Source organism: Lutra lutra, chromosome 13 (genome assembly GCF_902655055.1).
Source record: "Lutra lutra chromosome 13, mLutLut1.2, whole genome shotgun sequence".
In the NCBI taxonomy this organism is placed as follows: Eukaryota; Metazoa; Chordata; class Mammalia; order Carnivora; family Mustelidae; genus Lutra; species Lutra lutra.
Genome location: NC_062290.1, coordinates 497061 through 516213, shown reverse-complemented (window position 1 = coordinate 516213; position 19153 = coordinate 497061). Strand labels below are relative to the sequence as shown.

At 44.8% G+C, this 19153-nt stretch overlaps 1 protein-coding gene across 1 annotated transcript in view; it reads left to right on the top strand.

Moving 5' to 3' along the window:
* LOC125083660 (contactin-associated protein-like 3) overlaps positions 1-18543 on the top strand; it is a 165959-nt gene extending 147416 nt beyond the window's left edge. The window contains exons 18-24 of the mRNA XM_047700486.1: positions 265-504; positions 1043-1273; positions 2486-2619; positions 3423-3510; positions 12841-13071; positions 13294-13365; positions 17571-18543. Coding sequence (XP_047556442.1) covers positions 265-504; positions 1043-1273; positions 2486-2619; positions 3423-3510; positions 12841-13071; positions 13294-13365; positions 17571-17764 — 1190 coding nt within the window. The 3' untranslated portion in view covers positions 17765-18543. The remainder of the gene's footprint in view (positions 1-264; positions 505-1042; positions 1274-2485; positions 2620-3422; positions 3511-12840; positions 13072-13293; positions 13366-17570) is intronic.
* Positions 18544-19153: the final 610 nt, after the last annotated feature.

Genomic DNA, 19153 nt, shown 5'->3' with positions numbered 1-19153 from the left:
ATGTGCAAATCTTTCTAAATAGAACTTGAAGAAGTACTTTTTAGAATAAATATTTATGAAGTTAAACTTCAAAAATATTTCTGTCTGTGGTTTACTCGATATCGTTTGATGATTCTTAGTATGAGGTCACAGCCTAGGTTTTCATAATCGCATGTGTTAGAAAAGCTTCTGGCTTTTCTGACGTGATTGGTCGGCCCGCATTGGATCTGGGGTGGAAATGCCACCGAGACCCCCAGGGCACAGCTGTAATTGTTTCCCTTGTAGGCGGGACGGCCACCAGACAGAGAGGCTTCCTGGGGTGCATTCGGTCGCTGCGGTTGAACGGGCTGGCCCTGGACCTGGAAGAAAGGGCCACGATGACGCCAGGCGTGGACCCCGGCTGCCCGGGACACTGCGGCAGCTACGGACACCTGTGCCGCAATGGAGGGAGATGTAGGGAGAGACCCAGAGGCATCACCTGCGACTGCGCCGTCTCTGCGTATGACGGGCCATTCTGCGAGAGCGGTGAGTGTGCGCTGGGCAGGACGGGGAGAGGCAGGCACCCTATTTGGCTGTTTGCCTCGTGTTTCTAGCATTTGACCCTTTCTCTACGAAAGGATAAGGCAGTTCTCTGTGATCAGCTAAACGAGAGTTGTTTCTCTCCCAAATTTGTCCATTTATGATTCTGTTCTTGAGAAGCTCGTGATGACTTCTGTTGGATTCAGCATCATTCATGCGACACTGAGACAATAACTCTAAGTGTATGTTTACACTCGGCATTTAATGCTGTGTAACTCTGAGATGAAGCATTTTGTGGGCCTTAATAAAATACTGTTACTTGGTTTGATGTCATGCGAATATACACAGGGATAAGTTATCTTTTTATCCATACTTGATTACCTTTTTAATCAGAAATATTTCTGAATTAAAAAAACACAACAAAGCATGACATTCTTACGTTCTCTCTTGATAGACTGAGGGTTAGAGATAGTGTGTAGATACACATAGAGGAGAGCCTCACCTTGACTTCGTGCTAACATAACAAAAATGAGTGTCATTCCAGAGATTTCTGCGTATTTTGGAACTGGCTCGTCCGTTATCTACGACTTTCAGGAACATTCTAACTACACCGCCAGCAAGAACTCAAGCTCCTTTGCAGCTTTACTTCATGAGGGTCTGACACTGGCTGGAGAAGTGGCCACACTGAGCTTCCGGACCACAGGGACACCCAGCTTACTCCTCTATGTGAGCTCCTTCTACGAGGAGTACCTGTCCATGATCCTCGCCCCCAATGGTGAGTGTCAAGACTATAAGAACGAGGAGGCTGAATTAGAAAATAAGGACCACAATGAGGGGCACCCTTTAGGTGTTTAACTACGAGAAGGAAACACAATTGCATGGCTTGCCATGCTTGTTACACTAGTTCCTGATAACCCTCAAGTGTTTATCACTAAAGTTCACATTTCCATGATTACATTTAAGATACATTTCCCCCGTGGAAGTTTATCATTGTAGGTATTTGATGTGCCACTAGGCTTCTTGCTATTCTGGGAAGTCTTTCCTTCTGTACGTGAATAACTTAGTTCTGCAATTCACTTTGAAATAAGATAGCTCACTTTGTACATGGAAAATATTTCCTCCTCCTTCTTAGCAAAGTAAAGAAGTATATTAAACTATCTAAAACCCACGATTCCTACGCATCACATAAATAGCATTGTTCTTTACTCATCGGTGGCTGGGAAGCCATTCATGGCAACATCTACATACGAAGAAAAAGTGGGATGAGAGGTACCCAACTCATGGCCACCAAGTCTTTCCAAGACTGTTGCAGATGGAGCATTAGCCCAAGCTGTGACCTCACTTCACAGAGTGGAAGGGCAGAGACCTACTTTCTGGAAGATCTGCTCCAGGCAGTACGGGGTCATGGGGCAGTGGGCATCCCTGTGAAGGACATCAGGAGATTTAGATGTCGTAGCAAATCATTGGTCTTTCTTCTGTTTCTTGATTATGGCAGAAACATTAGGAAAAAAATTCTAGTTGTGCAAAAAAATTCATTATGCAAATGTCAGCAATACATTAAAATGCATTAAAATAAGTCACATTAAAAGAAGTGATGCTTATAGAACCTGAATGTTAATGCAATATTGCTTGAGGTTTTACCGTTAAATGCTATGAATACCTCATGAATAATTAACTTTGAGCCCAGCTCTGAGTTCCCATATGCTTAACTTAGAATTTTTTCCTTTTGTTAAGGAAAATGGAAGAACTTGGGGAAAGACCATTTGGGCTTGACTTTTAAAATAGTGTAATCGAATTCTGAATTCAGCCTGGAATAGCACATAAATGATCACTCTTCCAGGAATACTCTCGGGGTCCTTAAGCAAATGCTCAATAAAGTCAAATTATAGGAAATAAACAAAAACAATGTGTGCTTTAGAACCTGTATTGACGGTTTTTATAAAATTCCATTTTAGTTAAAAATGTCATTTTTTTTGGTCTTGTTTAGGAAGTTTGCAGATCAGGTATAAGCTGGACAGGTACCAAGAACCTGACGTTTTTAACTTTGGTTTTAAAAACTTCGCCGATGGGCAGCTTCACCAGGTGACAATTCACAGAGAAGCGGCGGTGGTCGCTGTAGAGGTAAGGGGTAGATTCACAGCAGCCACAGTAACCAAACCTGTGGCATTCAGTGTATGACCTCCAGCAAGTCTTTGAGAATAAATCCTAGTAAAAGAGATACACGTTCAGCAGTCTTCCCAGAAAGTCCTGGGGACAGAAAACGTAGTCAAAGTGTTTTCTTCAGCAATGTCGTTTGTTTGTTTAGCAAGAGGCTGACAGGGTTCTTGTTAATATCTGACCGCTGGAAATGCCAAGCTGTCCTCCTCGGTAGGGGAATGTTGCCCAGTTTCTCCCAGCGATTACTGGAGACGTTCTGACGAGAATGAGAGCCTACTTCCATCTGAGTACAAAAGAGCAAAGGCGGCAGAAAGGTTAACACAAGGGGAAAAGCACGATTTTGCTGAAAGTGGGAATACATTTTTTAAAAGCCTCCGTGTTTCAATTATTCATTGTCACTGGGTTTTGAAGAATAACCTTTATATATTGACTCTCTGCCAGTAATACCTTCTGTGGCTTGTGTTACTAGTTTCTGTTTAAAATAAGCAAAAGCTTTAGGGTTTGAAATCGCTTTATTGCATTTCTTTGTGGGTCGCAGCGATTGCGGATCCCTGAACCATGACGACAAATAAAGGGAAAAGAATAGGCAATGGGGTCGTGTGAAATCCGAGCTGCTAAACCAGTTGCTGTGAGACCGTTTCTCCTTTGTGACAGCCGAACGTATGGCTCGTTTTTACCGCTTTCCTTGGTCTCCCTCAGACTCCCATTCTCTCATCACCACAATTACGCGCCATTTTGATGTGTGCTTCTCGTGGAATATTTAATAGGTTAACCAGAATGCAAGGAGACAAGTCGTCCTGTCGTCAGGGACAGAATTCAATGCTGTCAAATCCCTTATGTTGGGGACAATCTTAGGTAAGTGTCAGAAAGAGCATCGTCCCCCCACCCCCAACCCCCGACATGGATCAGAAGTGTCAGGTTGCAAACACGGGAAGGGTTCATGAGGCTGGAAGAAGCTCCTTGTCATATTCATGGTTTCCCAGCAAGTGACAATCAAGGTAGAAGCAGCCCCTTTGTCCGAGTGTGCCTGTAGTCACCAGCGAGGGCTGTCTGCTCGGTGAGCCACAGTGACCCCTGAGAAGTGTCTCCACACGTGCCCTCTCGCTTGGCAATCAAGCAGAATGAAACTTGGTATTTTTATAACAATTGAGGAAAGGCAAAATCTAAGCAGGTGTCACGTTCACAAATTGTATATTAATCAGGGGTCAAATGCCCAAGTCACCCAACAGTAAATACAGATTTACATTTACGAGAAGAAAGGACTTACATTTTCTTTGAGCAAGTGAGTACGTGTTGGGCAGTAGGCTGGGCCCTGCTCTGAGGTGTGTTCAGTGCTCCCAGCTACCCTTGGAAAGTCAGGATCTGAAGACCCCCCACACCCTTCAGGGCTGTGAGTTATTCTCCATAAAAGTAGCAGAGTAAAAGCATACCAGACTACTTAAGCATCAAATTATTTATGCCTTTGTTTTCCCCCTTGTCACCAAGAATTAAATTGAAATACAAATAAAGTTTGGAAGGTATTTTTTCCTTTTGATTGTTTATATTGTAAACTGTGTGAGCTGTCGATATTTAAAGCTGTTTGGGAGAAATCCTCTTGTGGTCTTGGGTAGAATTCCTGCTCTGGTACGTGACACTCATCTGGCTGTGTTCAGTACGAGATAATTCATGGACTCTTTACTACCTTTTCAGCCATTTGTACCTTGATTCTTTGATCATTTCTTCCGTCCCCGACACATAGAACATCCTACAGACACTGGAGATTTAGAGACAGCCCAGGAGCACATGTTCAAAATAGGGTGAGAAGCACAGTCACTGTTAAAACGGTGACATTTTTCTAAAAGATGATGGGCAATAAGATTATGAGTTCTTATTTTTCAGAGGAAATGGGGCAGATCGCAGCGTGCCCTTGTAAATGGTAAACGCAGATGCTCGTCGTTTAGATGGTAGAGGGGACGCGAAGCTCCGAGTTGGTCCTGGGAGTTACAGGTGCAGGTTAATCCAGTGAAGCAGGGTCCCGGGGTTCTTTGTTGTGAAAACAGTCTTGGCATTGTATAATGGATACCAAATTTGTGCCAAACTGGTGGTCCTCCTTTCTTTTCTTTTTTTTTTTTTTAATTTTTAAAATCTACTTTCAGCGTAACAGTATTCATTGTTTTTGCATCACAAAAACAATGCCCTCTCCAATACCCACCACCTGGTTCCCCCAAACTCCCACCCCCGCCCCTTCAAAACCCTCAGATTGTTTTTCAGAGTCCATAGTCTCTCATGGTTCACCTCCCCTTCCAATTTCCCCCAACTCCCTTCTCCTCTCCATCTCCCCTTGTCCTCCATGCTATTTGTTATGCTCCACAAATAAGTGAAACCATATGATAATTGACTCTCTCTGCTTGACTTATTTCCCTCAGCATAATCTCTTCCAGTCCCGTCCATGTTGCTACAAAACTTGGGTGTTCATCCTTTCTGAGGGAGGCGTCATACTCCATAGTGTATATGGCGGTCCTGCTTTCTAACTGGGCCTTAGTGTGGATAAAGATTGGGCCCCATGATGTGTTGGCAGAAAGGCTTAGCTGTGGCTCGCCGTTCCTGCCCCCCCCCCCCGCCTGTGCAGAGTGGGCCTCCAGCAGCTGCCGCAGGAATGCAGACGAGCATTGTTGGTCCCCTCCAGCGCTGGGAGAAGTCTGTAGCTCATACAGTCCATGGGAGAGGGAGGGGAACAGCTCAGTCTCTAATGTATGGCTTCAGGTGTGTTTTCTAGGCGTTTCTGGACATCCATGTTTTTGTGATATGAGTAGATTTTTTAATTTTTTAAAGTTTTATTTAAATTCGAGCTGACTGACATACAGTGTAATATTAATTTCAGGTGTAGAATTTAGTGATTCATCAATTAGATACAACACCCAGTAAGTTTTTTTTTTTTATTCTATTTAGAACAGTGGCAAAAAAAGGGGGGGGCGGGAGGTTTGCCTGGGTGGCTCAGTTGTTAAGCATCTGCCTTCGGCTCAGGTCATGATTCTGGGATCAAGCCCCGCATCAGACTCCCTGCTCAGTGGGAAGCCTGCTTCTTCCTCTCCTACACCCCCTGCTTCTGTTCCGTCTCCCACTGTCTCTCTCTCTGTCAAATAACTTAAAAACCAAAACCAAAACCAACCAAAACCAAACAAAACAAAAACAGTGACATAGTATTAGTAAAACCACAAGAACTGGGAAAACAATGGAAAGAGATAAGGTTCTCCTCTGGCTTTGACCCGTGAGAATAACAGTATACAGTTAGTGGGAAGAGGTTATGAAGTTCCTAAAAAGTCAGAGCCCACGTTGAGTTTCACAGAACAGTAGGATGGAACCTCATCCTCAGCTGTCAGCTGAATAGTGTGATTTTTTATACAATCCAAGTGGAAAAGAATTTTTAATATCCAAATGGAAAAGAATTTGCTCCCTTTTTATGTGCTGCTGAGCTCCACTCTCTGGCCTGACAGTTACCATTCATGGCTTGAACAGAGTGAGGAGTAGATCATCTTAGGGGTGTGCAAGCCTCAGAGCTCAGCTTACTTACATGCAGGTGCTGTCTGTGAGTGCAGTGATGGCCCCGCCTGCCCCCAGCAGAGTCATCCCTTCTTTGCTGCTGGAGCAGGTTTCTGTGGGCACTCTTCCCAGCCGGGAGGACAGATAGGGTCAAGGAACAAAAGGAACACACCACAACACAACTAACTGCTTGCCCTCAGTGACTCTGGCTCTGACAGGAGAGATGAGGCAGGTTCAGAGGTGACTGTGGCACAAGGTAGGAAGTTGCCAGCAGGAAGCGTGAAACTGACAAACATTTTTAAAGACAATTTAGCTTTGGATGTATTTTCTGTAAAAAGATAGGTCATGGATTATGGAAACTGATTTAATAACTAAACTGCCTTATATAAAGGGAATCGTTTTAATAAAAAAGGAGAATAATACATTTTATCATATACATTTTTATTTTCCTGGAAGTTCATACGTAGAGAGCAGTAGCATGGAATCGAAGATGTTAATGTTTCTATTCAAGAATGGTCTAGTCAAAAAGCATCTCTCTCAGGCTGTAGAAATTGAAGTTGAATTTCAGCAATGAAGTTTATTGCCTGAAGCAACTGAGTCTAATAAAATTATAAATATTCATCTCATCTGTACCTAGAGGTACTCATCTTGATCAAAGGCTAATAAAACTTTTTGTGTTTTGGGTAAATTTATTTCAGGATAACTTCTACTTACCAGTTAGTAACTATGAGAAGACGACTATTTTGTGTTCAGATTTAGAAAATAAAAGCTGAGCTTCCTTTCGTAAACTTGCAGTAAAATAGACCAACAGACTGGCTAGTGAAGAGCCGTTCATTTTCCAAAGACAGTCGTCCCGAGCTATGGCAGGCTGTCCTCTACTTGTTTTTGGTGAGCTCCCTCGACTCAACAACATGTCCATTCAGTAAAAAAGCTCTGGGGGTCCCTGATGTGCACTTGTACTTCCCTGGGCATTTTGAATCCTAGAAACAAGACATATTGTACCTGCCCTCAAAGTGCTCTCAGTACAATAGGGAACATGAAGAATAAAGGAGTGTTCATGACAGATCTCCTTTATTGTCATCATTATTTACCCTAATACGTGCTGGGAGGAGAGGTTCAGGGTCATCTTCTAGATTAACAGGTTGCTCTTGCTCTTCCTGCTCTTCAGTGGTCTTATTAACGACGACTACTCAGGTCAAGTGCTCCTGGTTACTATAAAATAATTTTAGTAAAATCCTAGTTTAAGTGCAGATCGTTAGGTTTCTAATTTTCTGTCTAGTCTTGACTTGGATGTGGCCTGTAACCCTGAAGTATGAGAGCTTTAAAATACAACAACCTAGTAAGGTGTCCTGGCATTTTCACTAGGTTTTATTTCTCTAAAGACTTTTGTGTAAATGGTATTCTGTGGATTTTGTCTTTTGTGCATTAAAGAGCAGCAACAGCAAATATCCCCAAAAAACCAAAACGAAAATCTGCTTTGAAGGGTGCAGAATAAAGATGGGCCTTTCTCTTTCCTCCTGGGAAAGAGTCCAGTGCGTTGAAGGTAGTTCAAGTCAGTACAGTCATGCGGATAACCCTTAGTGCGGAAAAGAAACCCACTGAAGGATCTTGTGTTGAAATGGAACTCCATATATGAGAAGTGGGTTATAAATAATATGTGGGAGTTACTTACTGATGCCCTCATGGACAGACTACAGTTTGGATATTAAAAACGCCATTGACATCTGTGACGTATGTTTTGTCTTTCTTGTGCTCTGCCTAAGAATTTATCTCATTTGGGAGGAAAGTCATAGGGCAGAAGACACAAAGATTTTATATAATTTTAGCAATATGAATACAAATGCAATGATCCTCAACAAAATATTAACAAATCTAATCCAGTAAAATCTAATCCAGTAACATAAGCAAATTGTTATACACGACCAGATAAGAATTTCTAGGAATTTAAGGTTGGGTCAACAGATAAAAACAATCAACATAATACAGCATATTAATAGAATAAAGGACAAAAACCACATGGTTACCTCAATAGACACAGAAAAAGCATTTGAAAAATATCCACTGTGCTTTCATAAAAAAAATAAAATCAAAAAACAAAGTAGGAATAGAAAGAAACCTCCTTTTGTGAAAAAAGACAGCTACTAAAACTCCATGTCTGACATCACACTTAATGGAAAATAATGGAAATCTTTCCCTAAGATCAGGAATAAGATAAGGATGTCTACTCTCACCGCCTTCCTTCAAGGTTGTAGTACAGGTTTGAGTGAGGGCTACATGGCAAGAAAAAAAAAAGAGTAAAAAGTATGCAGAATAAAAAGGAAGAAGTAAAACGATCTCTAATTGTAGAGAATGGGATCTTGTAAGGAATCCATGAAAAAAGCTAATGGAGCTAGTACACAGTTTGAGCAAGGATATAAGATCAACATATAGAAATTTATTGTATTTTTATACTAGCAATGAATAATACAAAAATGAAATGAAGACCGAAATGTAAATCCCACTTAAAGTAGCATCAGAAAGAATAAAATACCTTGGAATAACTTGAGCAGAAGAGGTGTGAGACACATACGCTGGTAACTATGAAGCACTGCTAGAAGGAATTGAGGAAGAGTCACACAAATGGAAAGACATCCGTGTTCGTGGACTGGAAGTGTTAGGTTGCTAAGGTGGTGGTGCTCCCCAAATTGATCTACAGGTTCAATCCGATTCCGATTCAAGTCCAAGTGGCAAGTCGATCCCAAATGCATATGGAACTGCGAGGGACTCCAATTGGCCGAAACTGTCTCGAAAAGAAGAGTGAAGCTGGAGTTCTTGCCTGGATTTTAAGTCTTGGTACAAAGCCATGGTGTCAAAACTGTGTGCTATTGGCATGAGGACAAACATATGGACCAACGGAGTATATTGAGAGTCGAGAAGTCAAACTATTCATCATCAGTTGACATTAGACATGGGTGCTAGGCCCATCCAGTGGAGGAAGACCAATGTCTTGAACAAATGGTACAGAGCCAACAGGTTAAAAAAGTGAAGTTGACCCTACTTCACACCATTTAGAAAAATTAACTCAAAATGAATGATACTCCTCCATGTAGGAGCTACATTTATAAAACTCTTAGACCAAACAATGGTTGTGCATTTTTGTGACCTTGGCTTAGGCACGGGTTTCTTAGAGAAGGCTTCTCAAAAGCCTTGGGTTAGATCATCGTTTCTTAAAAGTGTAAGCAGAAAGAGGAAAATAGGTAAGTCAGACTTCCTCAAAATTAGAAACTTAGTAATTCAAAAGACACTACTAAAAAAGTAAAAAGGCAATCCACAAAATGAGGATAAACATTCACAAGTCGTGCATCTCATAAGAATTTTTTTGACTAGTAACATTTATTTTTTATTTCTTTTCAGTGTACCAGAATTCAGCCAGTGCTCCATGCCATATGTACCCTCCATAATACCCACCACCGGGTGCACCCAAACTCCCACCCCCACCCATTCAAAACCCTCAGATTGTTTTTCAGAGTCCATAGTCTCTCATGGTTCATCTCCCCCTCCAATTTCCCCCAACTCCCTTCTTCTCTCCATCTCCCCATGTACTCCATGTTATTTCTTATGTTCCACAAATAAGTGAAACCATATGATAATTGACTCTCTCTGCTTGACTTATTCCACTCAGCGTAATCTCTTCCAGTCCCATCCATGTTGCTACAAAAGTGGGGTATTCATCCTTTCTGATGGAGGCATAATACTCCATAGTGTATATGGACCACATCTTCCTTATCCATTCGTCCATTGAAGGGCATCTTAATTCTTTCCACAGTTTGGCGACTGTGGCCATTGCTGCTATGAACATTGGGGTACAGATGACCCTTCTTTTCACTACATCTATATCTTTGGGGTAAATACCCAGTAGTGTAGTTGCAGGGTGATAGGGAATCTCTATTTTTAATTTCTTAAGGAATCTCCATACTATTCTCCAAAGTGGCTGCACCAACTTGCATTCTCACCAACAGTGTAGAGGGCTCCCCTTTCTCCACATCCTCTCCAACACACATTTCCTGTCTTGCTAATTTTGGCCATTCTAACTGGTGCTGGGAAAATTAGACAGCCATATGTAGAAGAATGAAACTCGACCATTCTCTTACACCGTACACAAAGATAAACTCAAAATGGATAAAAGACCTCAACGTGAGAAAGGAATCCATCAGAATCCTAGAGGAGAACATAGGCAGTAACCTCTTCGATTTCAGCCACAGCAACTTCTTTCAAGATATGTCTCCAAAGGAAAAGGAAACAAAAGCAAAAATGAACTTTTGGGACTTCATCAAGATCAAAAGCTTCTGCACAGCAAAGGAAACAGTCAACAAAACAAAGAGGCAATCCACAGAATGGGAGAAGATATTCGCAAATGACAGTACACACAAAAGGTTGATATCCAGGATCTATAAAGAACTCCTGAAACTCAACACACACAAAACAGACAATCATATCAAAAAATGGGCAGAAGACATGAACAGACACTTCTCCAATGAAGACATACAAATGGCTATCAGACACATGAAAAAATGTTCATCATCACTAGCCATCAGGGAGATTCAAATCAAAACCACATTGAGATACTGGCGTTCCTTTCTTGAATAATAGCTCTGCCTATAGACATTTTAAAATTTATCTTTAAAATGAATTTCACAATGTTAGTCCAGTTAACTAGTAAGATACACGTCTGCCCAGGATTGATTCTGTGACCCTAGCCTGGTAGCGCTCGTGTCAGACTTTGACCAGGAAAGCGAGTGTGTCCAGTTCCTCTTTTTGCTCAGCGGCTGGGACTTTTAATTGGCCTGTGGTGTTTTGTTTTTGTTTTTAGTATTTTAGCGTTATGGCAGTCCTATGTTACTATCACAGCGTTTTCTGTTTTAGTTCTTCTTGACATTACGTTAAGTATATTCAAGCAAGGATGCCTTTCTTTATGGAATATATGTTGTCTGAATGCAAAAAAAAAATGTGATCTTTAAAGAACTCTGTTTTTAATTTTTTTTTTTTTATTTGAGGGAGAGAGGAGCCCATAAGGGCTGCGGGTGGGGGGAGGTCAGTTGGAGAGGGAAGAGCAGACTCCCTGCAGAGCAGGGAGCATGAAGGGGCTCAATCCCAGGACCCCTAGGTCATGATCTGAGCCAAAGGCCGACCCTTAACGGATGGAGCCACCCGGGTGCCCCAGAAGAGCTCTTTAATCTAAAATGATCATTCAACTGAGTTCTCTCCAGCTGGCTTACTTCACCGTAAGAATCTACCTGGAATTCATCATACATAAGCCTCCTTGATGCGGCATATAATCAGCCTGGCCAAGAGAGCTGTGTGTTTCAGAGAGTTGTTTATTAGGATTGTAGCAATGTAAACGTGCCCCTCATTTTAGTTGCTTTTAGAGGTCTTTTACATAGCACTTAGAGCGCCCCTCAAAAACTCCAAGAAAGCAAACACTACCCCTAAGAGTTTATCCACAACATCAAGAGGGACGGATCACAGCTGAGATTCTCAGGGTGAACTTAAAGACCTGCTATTGCGCTAACCAAAAAGACTTGTAGAGTCGCATATATATTCTGTGGAAGGTATAGCATTCATTCTAAAAATAGTGTAACGATCCCCATTTACCCCTCCCTTAATGCGAGCAATTAGGAACATGTCCAAAAACCATTGGCAGGATAGAGATAATATCCTGTTGAAAAGGGGGTTCCTGTGACCAGCCTGATTCCAGGTCGCCCCACGTGAGAGATGTTCAGACATTTCTGAAATCTAATGTGAACTAGCTTCCAGCAGGAATAAAATGACCCCACACAGTGGCCGGCCTGTGGAAGGCACCGGGTGGATTCTTGCTTGATGTGTATGGTTGGTAGGAGAAGGTGTCAGCCGGCCAGTGGACACACTGAAGCAGGGAGGGAGTCAGACGCAGATGCCGCGGGTCCCCACACTGAGGCGGCTTCCCTGCGCATCCATGAAACGTGGGAAGCCTGCACGTAACTGGGCCCGGTCGGATTTGGGGCGCACTGAGCAAGTAGTGTAGGGGCTAGTCATCCTTGAGGTGAAGGGATTGGTGCTCGGCTCTCGTGGGTCCGTCGCGGCCCTTCTCCCGCTAACCAACCTCGGTCAGATCCGAGCCAGGTCGGGGGCCAGGACGGGGAGCCAGCCCAGACTTACGGGAAGGGGACAGAGCCCACCGCTGTGACAGGGGAAAGACAGCGGGAGGTGGGGTTCCCTGGTGGCAGCTGGGGCGGGGCCTCTGTGGGGCTGAGAACGGGGCCAGAGTCAAGTGTAAATGGGGAGGTTAGAACCGCCCCAGGGATTCCCAGAGCACTGTTGTCCCCGCGCGGGTGACATTTCACTGTCCTTTCACCTGGATTACCGGCCACAGATCCTGTTACAAAATACTGCCGTGATCTCTGAAACGCGCAACGGCAGAGGGTGGAATCCTTTGTTGGGCGGGACTGCCCCCGGGGTCGCTTGGGCCTGCCCACGGGCAGAGCTGGCGCCCTCGGGTCACTAGCGGGGGCCGCAGGGACCGCCCTGCCTGTCTTGCCCTACGGAAGGAAGGGCCGAGGGTTCGGAGGATGGGTCGGTTGGTGGCGGCCTGCAGACGCGGGCCAGGCCTGCGCCCCCGCGCCCTAACGCGTGCCCCCTTGTCTCCCGCAGAGCCCCCCGGCGCGGACCCGGACACGCTGCGGGCCGGCGCGCGTGGCTTCACCGGCTGCCTGTCGGCCGTGCGCTTCGGCCCCGCCGCTCCGCTCAAGGCTGCGCTGCGCCCCGGCGGCACCGTCGCGGTCACCGTGCGCGGACACGTGGCCGCCGCGTCCCGCTGCGCTGAGGCCGCGGGGCCCGGAGCCCCGGCGCGGGAGGCCACCCGCCCGCTCGCAGGTGGCGCAGGTGCGTGCCCCTCCGCCCGCGGTCGCGCTCACCGCCCGAGGTCCTCCACCCCGTCTGCACCCCGGGCTGCCCAGGCCCTCGGTGGGGTCGCCTGCCCTGCTCTGGTCTGGGTTTCCTGCTCCTTCCCGCCCGCGCAGCGCTCTGCTCCCCTGTCGGATGTTTGCGAATGTCGCCGAAGTCCTCTTCCCTCTGCCTCTGTCATTCTCCCCTTCTCTGCTGTAGGTGGCTCTGGGCCGACAGACGGGGGCGAGCCCTTAGTCCGCGCTGACAGAAGTGGCCCTGCTGTCATCGGAGGTAACAGGGCTGTGAACGACCTGTCCTCGGCGCTGCTGTCACCGTGGGCATAAACCCGTGTCCGGGAGTCTGAGCTGAGGGGCGAGGTCAATGGCAGGACAGCCCTTTGCGGGTGTTCTTCACGGGCTTGCCCCCGTGTTGGCCTCTGCCGGGGCTGAGTGGGGCTGAGTGGAGGGAACCCATGGTTGCACGGAGACGCTCTTTAGAGGATAGTTGCCGAACTACAGAGTAATAAGGTTTTTCATTTGAAAATACCCGTTCATATCTCTCAGGAGATCATATATACACATGTACGTATATGACATATTCACCTTTACTTCCTTGATCCAAAATAGCCACGACCTCAGTCCATTCACCCAAACTTTTAAAAATAATGTTAAAAGTAAAGCATCAGGTGAGTTTAGAGCCACCTAAACTGTGCAAGTTGTCATTTTCATAAACATAAAGATAGAAAACCTAAAGATTTTTCTAAACATAAATATACAGACCTGTTTCCTGGTGTCAGTCCTATCTTAGATTTACATATATTTATTTGTATTTCTAAATGTAACTATTCACATATATTTGCATTATATATACATGTTCAGTGTCACATGTATTCTATATGTGACGGTAAAACTGGATATAACACAGCTCTTTAAAGCAAAGTCCTATAGATAAACCATACGTGTATTTACATATGTATTCACATATAATGTATATTGATATTTTCTATGTACTTACATATATTTGAAGAGGTACAGGTAGTTCCATCTTAAATATCTCCCACTGTATTCTCTGAAACAGAATTTATTTAGGCCTGCTTTAAAAAATGAATATTCAAGTCTCCTGCTTATGATTCAGGGAACACTTACATTTATTAGACTACTGGAGTGTGTCCACTGCAAACTCTGCAGGCTATGAGGGAGTGAGCTGCTCTCCATCCCACGGCTACTCCAGATAAGGGAGGTCGTCCCCAAGCTGGGGGATGCAGGTGGGTGTCCACTTTTCAGGCAGACCAGACTGGATCTGCCCATTGGGTTTCTGTTCATCAAGATGCCAGTTTTCTCCAGACTATTAGGTACTCAGACATTTTCAAGTGCTGACCAAATCTGTGTAAGAATGTGAACTTGCCCATTCCTATCTTAACCACTTCTGTTTTTCTAATGAATGAGGCATATGATCTTCTGATTTCACAACTCCAGGAACAAAGAAACATATGTGTTATTTATAATGTACACCTAAAAGGAATACTTTTGTGTTAAAATATAATCAAGTCTTAATCCTGAGCTGTTCTCATTTATTTTGAATGAGAAGACTTCAGTATAAAGCAAAAAGCTGATTTAAAATAAATCGACTTAAATGTGATTCATGTTTTTGAAATAGGAATCAAAGTGCAAACATGCAAACTGTCACGGTTGGTGCCATGTTTAGCGAGAGCAACGACGGTAGTCAGGTTGGTGCTAGAACAGAAGGCGTGATCTCTGGGGCTTTATCGCCTTTGGTTAAATATCACTGGCAAGTGGTACAAAGTAAGTAAGTTGCACCAATATTACTCCCCTGAGAAGTCCTGCTTGGCTCCAGACAGACGGGAGGGAGAATCAGAGCACACGGGGTGTGAGGGAGGTAACAACTCAGGTTACAGACCCTGCAACTCACGTGGCTCTGCCTTCGATCTGTGCGGTGGCTATGTGCTGCGTGGTGCGTCCACTGCCAAGTACATTGAGCTGCCGTGTTGAATCCTGGGTGGAATCCTCAGCCTGTGTCCGAATGACCACAGACCGCACCACATGTAAAGTACTTAGTCCGCTTAAAGAACCACCCTGGCAGGTGGATTTCTCCACGTGCTGCGCTCCATCACCTCTCCTCTTGCAAACAAAGGGAACAATACAGGAAGGAGAATTAACCTAAATCATGCTCAACCCTGGTACACCGGAGATCACAGAGCGTTTCTTGCCCGGGATCCATCATGTTGATGGACAGGTAGAGAAGGACACAGATGTGTAGATGGATGGAGAGACAGACAGACCTAAGTGCTTGTCACAAACACATTCACACTGGGATTGTCAAAAGGAAGGTTATGGAAGGCATTGGATGCGTTAGTCACATCATCTCAGCCTCTTCAGAGAGCGGATGAAGACAGAGCTTGCTCTAGGACCCTACCAAGTCTCACAGAACAAACAAGCTAGTACTCAGTGACATACACAATAACATCCTGGGTGTTTGAGGGTTATGGTGACAGTGACTGGATAATCAAGTGGCCTGATCACTGTTACTGAGTTCCTGTCCCTGACACTAAAATTGGATACAATGTAGCTCTTCAAAGCGAAGTCCTGTAACAAAACTTAAGAGTAATTAAAGCGGCAACTGTTTGTTGTCAGGTGAGGTGCAAAGTGTAGTGAACGTGATGACTGTTGTACTTGTTAGCATTTAAGAATCTTCCCAGAGGCTCTGAGCATCTGATCAGGAATCCCTGTGGCCGGAGGCACCCACCGAGCTGCGAGTCTGTTGGGCTCCCTTATGCTCTTTATCTCTGTCCCAGAGCATAGTGAAGAATCTTCATTTAACAACATGAATTTGGATTCAGTTAACTAAACAGTAATGCATTTTCTAACATTTGTTAATTGGAATATCAATTGATATTGCCTGTGTCAGTCATCTTAAAAGTGTTTGACTGATGAACGGTGTTTTGGTACCTCCCTGTTTGGGTATGGATTAACACTCATTCTTTAATGAGTTTGGCAGCTTGAGCAAACCCCTCTAGGCCTCATCTGACCGTCCCAACCCGGCAGCCCTTGAAAAAATCAGAGGAACGTCTAGAACAATACTGGTGTCCAAGCTTCCCACCGAAGATTCTGAGCTGTCGTCTGCCGTGCAGCCAAAGTTGAGAAGCACTGACACAGCTAACACTTCAGTACTTAAAGCATTACCAGCAAAAGATGTCAAATAATCTGCTTTCCCTGTTGCTGAACATTGTCTCTCTTTCTACAAATTTTTAATACAGTGGTATATCAGTTATCTACTGCTGCCTGACAAATCACCACCCACGTAGAGCTTAACCCAACTCCCTTTTAGTATGTCCGGGTTTCTGTGGGTCAGGAGTCTGGGCAGAGCTTAGCTGGGTCCTCTGCTCAGTGTCACAGAAGCCTGCAATGAAGGTGTCAGCCAGCGTTAAGATTTCATCTGGAGATTCCTCTGGAGAAGGATCCACTTCCTCCTACGCATGGGTGTTGATGGCATCCAGAGTCTTGTAGCTGTAGGGCCGAGAGTGTCTTGATCGTTGCTGGCTCCCCTTAGCACCTAGAGGTTGCCTGTAGTTCTGTGCCATGTAGGGATTACTATATGGACTCCCACCATGATTGCCTGCCCCCTTACTGCCAGCAGGAAGAGGGACGGTCCCATAAGACAGGTGCTACCGTCTCATGTACCATATTTGCACAACCAAGGTACAGCACATCACCTTTGTTGTTTTCCTTGGTTAAAAACAAGCCACAGACCCTACATACAAGCACCTGAAGGGGATCCCACACAAGGCATGGCTCCCAGCAGCAGAGACCACATAAGACTCTTCTAGCCTCATAGAAGGAACTGGTGTACTCACCACAGAACTGTAAATCTGCAGAACGTCAGCAGCAGATCTTTTTAATGTACTTGTACATGAGCATTTGGTTACTCTACGACAAGTCTATTTACTCCATCCTTTTAAAATAATGAAAATGTGCTCGCTTGTTAGCATGAAGCGGGGGCATGACATAGAGGCCACGCTGTGGTTCTGAGTTTTAACAGGAGGGCACCAAGTGAAAGCCAGGCCAATAGATCTTTAGCCTAAAGGCATAAAACTGCTGTATCCAAAGGGCGTGTGGACTTAGAAGTCAACTCAGTGTTCTAGTAGGCCAGTACCCACTTTCTTTCTTTTTTATTTTTTTTAAAGATTTTATTTATTTATTTGACAGAGAGAGATCACAAGTAGGCAGAGAGGCAGGCAGAAAGAGGGAGGGAAGCAGGCTCCCTGCTGAGCAGAGAGCCCGATGCGGGACTCGATCCCAGGACCCTGAGATCAAGACCTGAGCCGAAGGCAGCAGCTTAACACACTGAGCCACCCAGGCGCCCCCAGTACCCACTTTCTTGACGATGCGTGTGTGATGTACGTGAGCTGGCTATCAGCTACGTGAGTCCTTCACATTACAAGTCTGTGTTCTGACTGCGCCTCCCCCTTCTCTCACCAGGTGTGATAGCAGTAGTGGTATCTGTCTTGCTGTGTCTCACCGCTGTAGCCGCACGCATTTATCAGCAGAGATGGTTGTACCAAAAAAATGAGTCAACAGTTCCCCCGGCTGGAGACAGCGTTGAGACGGCTCTGAAGAGTGAGGTCAACGTGCAAAGCTCAGTCAGTGAGAGCCAGAGAGAGTACTTCTTCTGAAGGGCAGTGGCACCTCACTTCGGGCTCTGGTGATGGGACTTTCTCACTAAGCAGGGGCTCCCAGCGGAGGAAGCCCCTCCCCAGCCCCCCAGACAGGTGACCCGTCCTGCAGCACCATCAGCTTGCTGGCATGCGGTCCTGGGAGGCTCTGCTCCATGCTGCTTCATGACCTGTGTGTGTAGAAGGACTTGGCTGTGCCCATTAACTCCTGTGTGGCAATGTCTGACTGTCTGGCCCGATCGTTGAAAATTCACATGTGGTTTGCATAATGACTTTGGGTTTGAAGTGAGAACAAGGATGTGAGCTGTGGTCCTACTCTCTTAAAAATGAGACCCGGAAGTTTATAAAAGTCAGAGTTGGACCCTAGGGTTGTGTGTTGCGTGCAAATCTGTGTTTTGCCTCCTTTATGGGTCACCTGTGGATGCTTCTAAGCTGGAAGTGCTTCTCTGATGGTCTTGGAGTACGTTTCTATCCTCGTGTGAACCAGAGCCCACAGGCCAAAAATGCACTAGCGACCTAGAAAAAAACTTTTTTTTTTGGCCGATTGTTTTTATGATCTGTCTCTTTTAAGTCAGTTTGCATACATTTTTAGTGATGAGATGAATATTGAATGTCAGCTATGAAATTGTAGTATTCTATTCATTTACAGAACAGAAAAATTCATAGGTAGCAAAGCATGTAAAGCATTCTAGTCTGCGCTACTTTGCTTTTTTTCTTTGTAATTCGCCATTTTAATCTTTGTAAATTAATGATAAAGATCAGCTGACAATCTTCCCAAAATGTGTATTTTCTTTTTTTTTTTTTTTTTAAAGATTTTATTTATTTGACAGAGAGAAATCACAAGTAAGCAGAGAGGCAGGCAGAGAGAGAGGAGGAAGCAGGCTCCCTGCTGAGCAGAAAGCCCGATGCAGGGCTCGAACCCAGGACCTGGGATCATGACCTGAGCCGAAGGCAGCAGCTTAACCCACTGAGCCACCCAGGTGCCCCTTAAAATGTGTATTTTCTAACTGAAATAGTGCCCAGGTATAAACCGGCCTGAACACTGCAAATGTATCCTTCCTCCCTTTCATCAGAACGAACTTAATCCTAAATTTGTTTCTTTCAAATGTGGGGTGCTGTGGTCACGATTCTTTGCAGCCTTGTGGTTCTCTTGTTCTGAAGGTTGTCACAAAAACTGGATTTCTTGCGACTGTCTTCTCATTTACCTGGGGAAAGTCTCGTTTTGAACAAAACTCTCCATTTCTTTTTTCTAAATTCCAAGCGATCTAGGCAAGCCATCGCCTGAAATACCATCTCAGTCTAGTCACTGTTTGGAATGTCGGGGGGAGGGTGCTGATGCCAGGGGAAATGCAGGTTGTAGGATCTGGACCCAATCTGTCATTCTGGTCA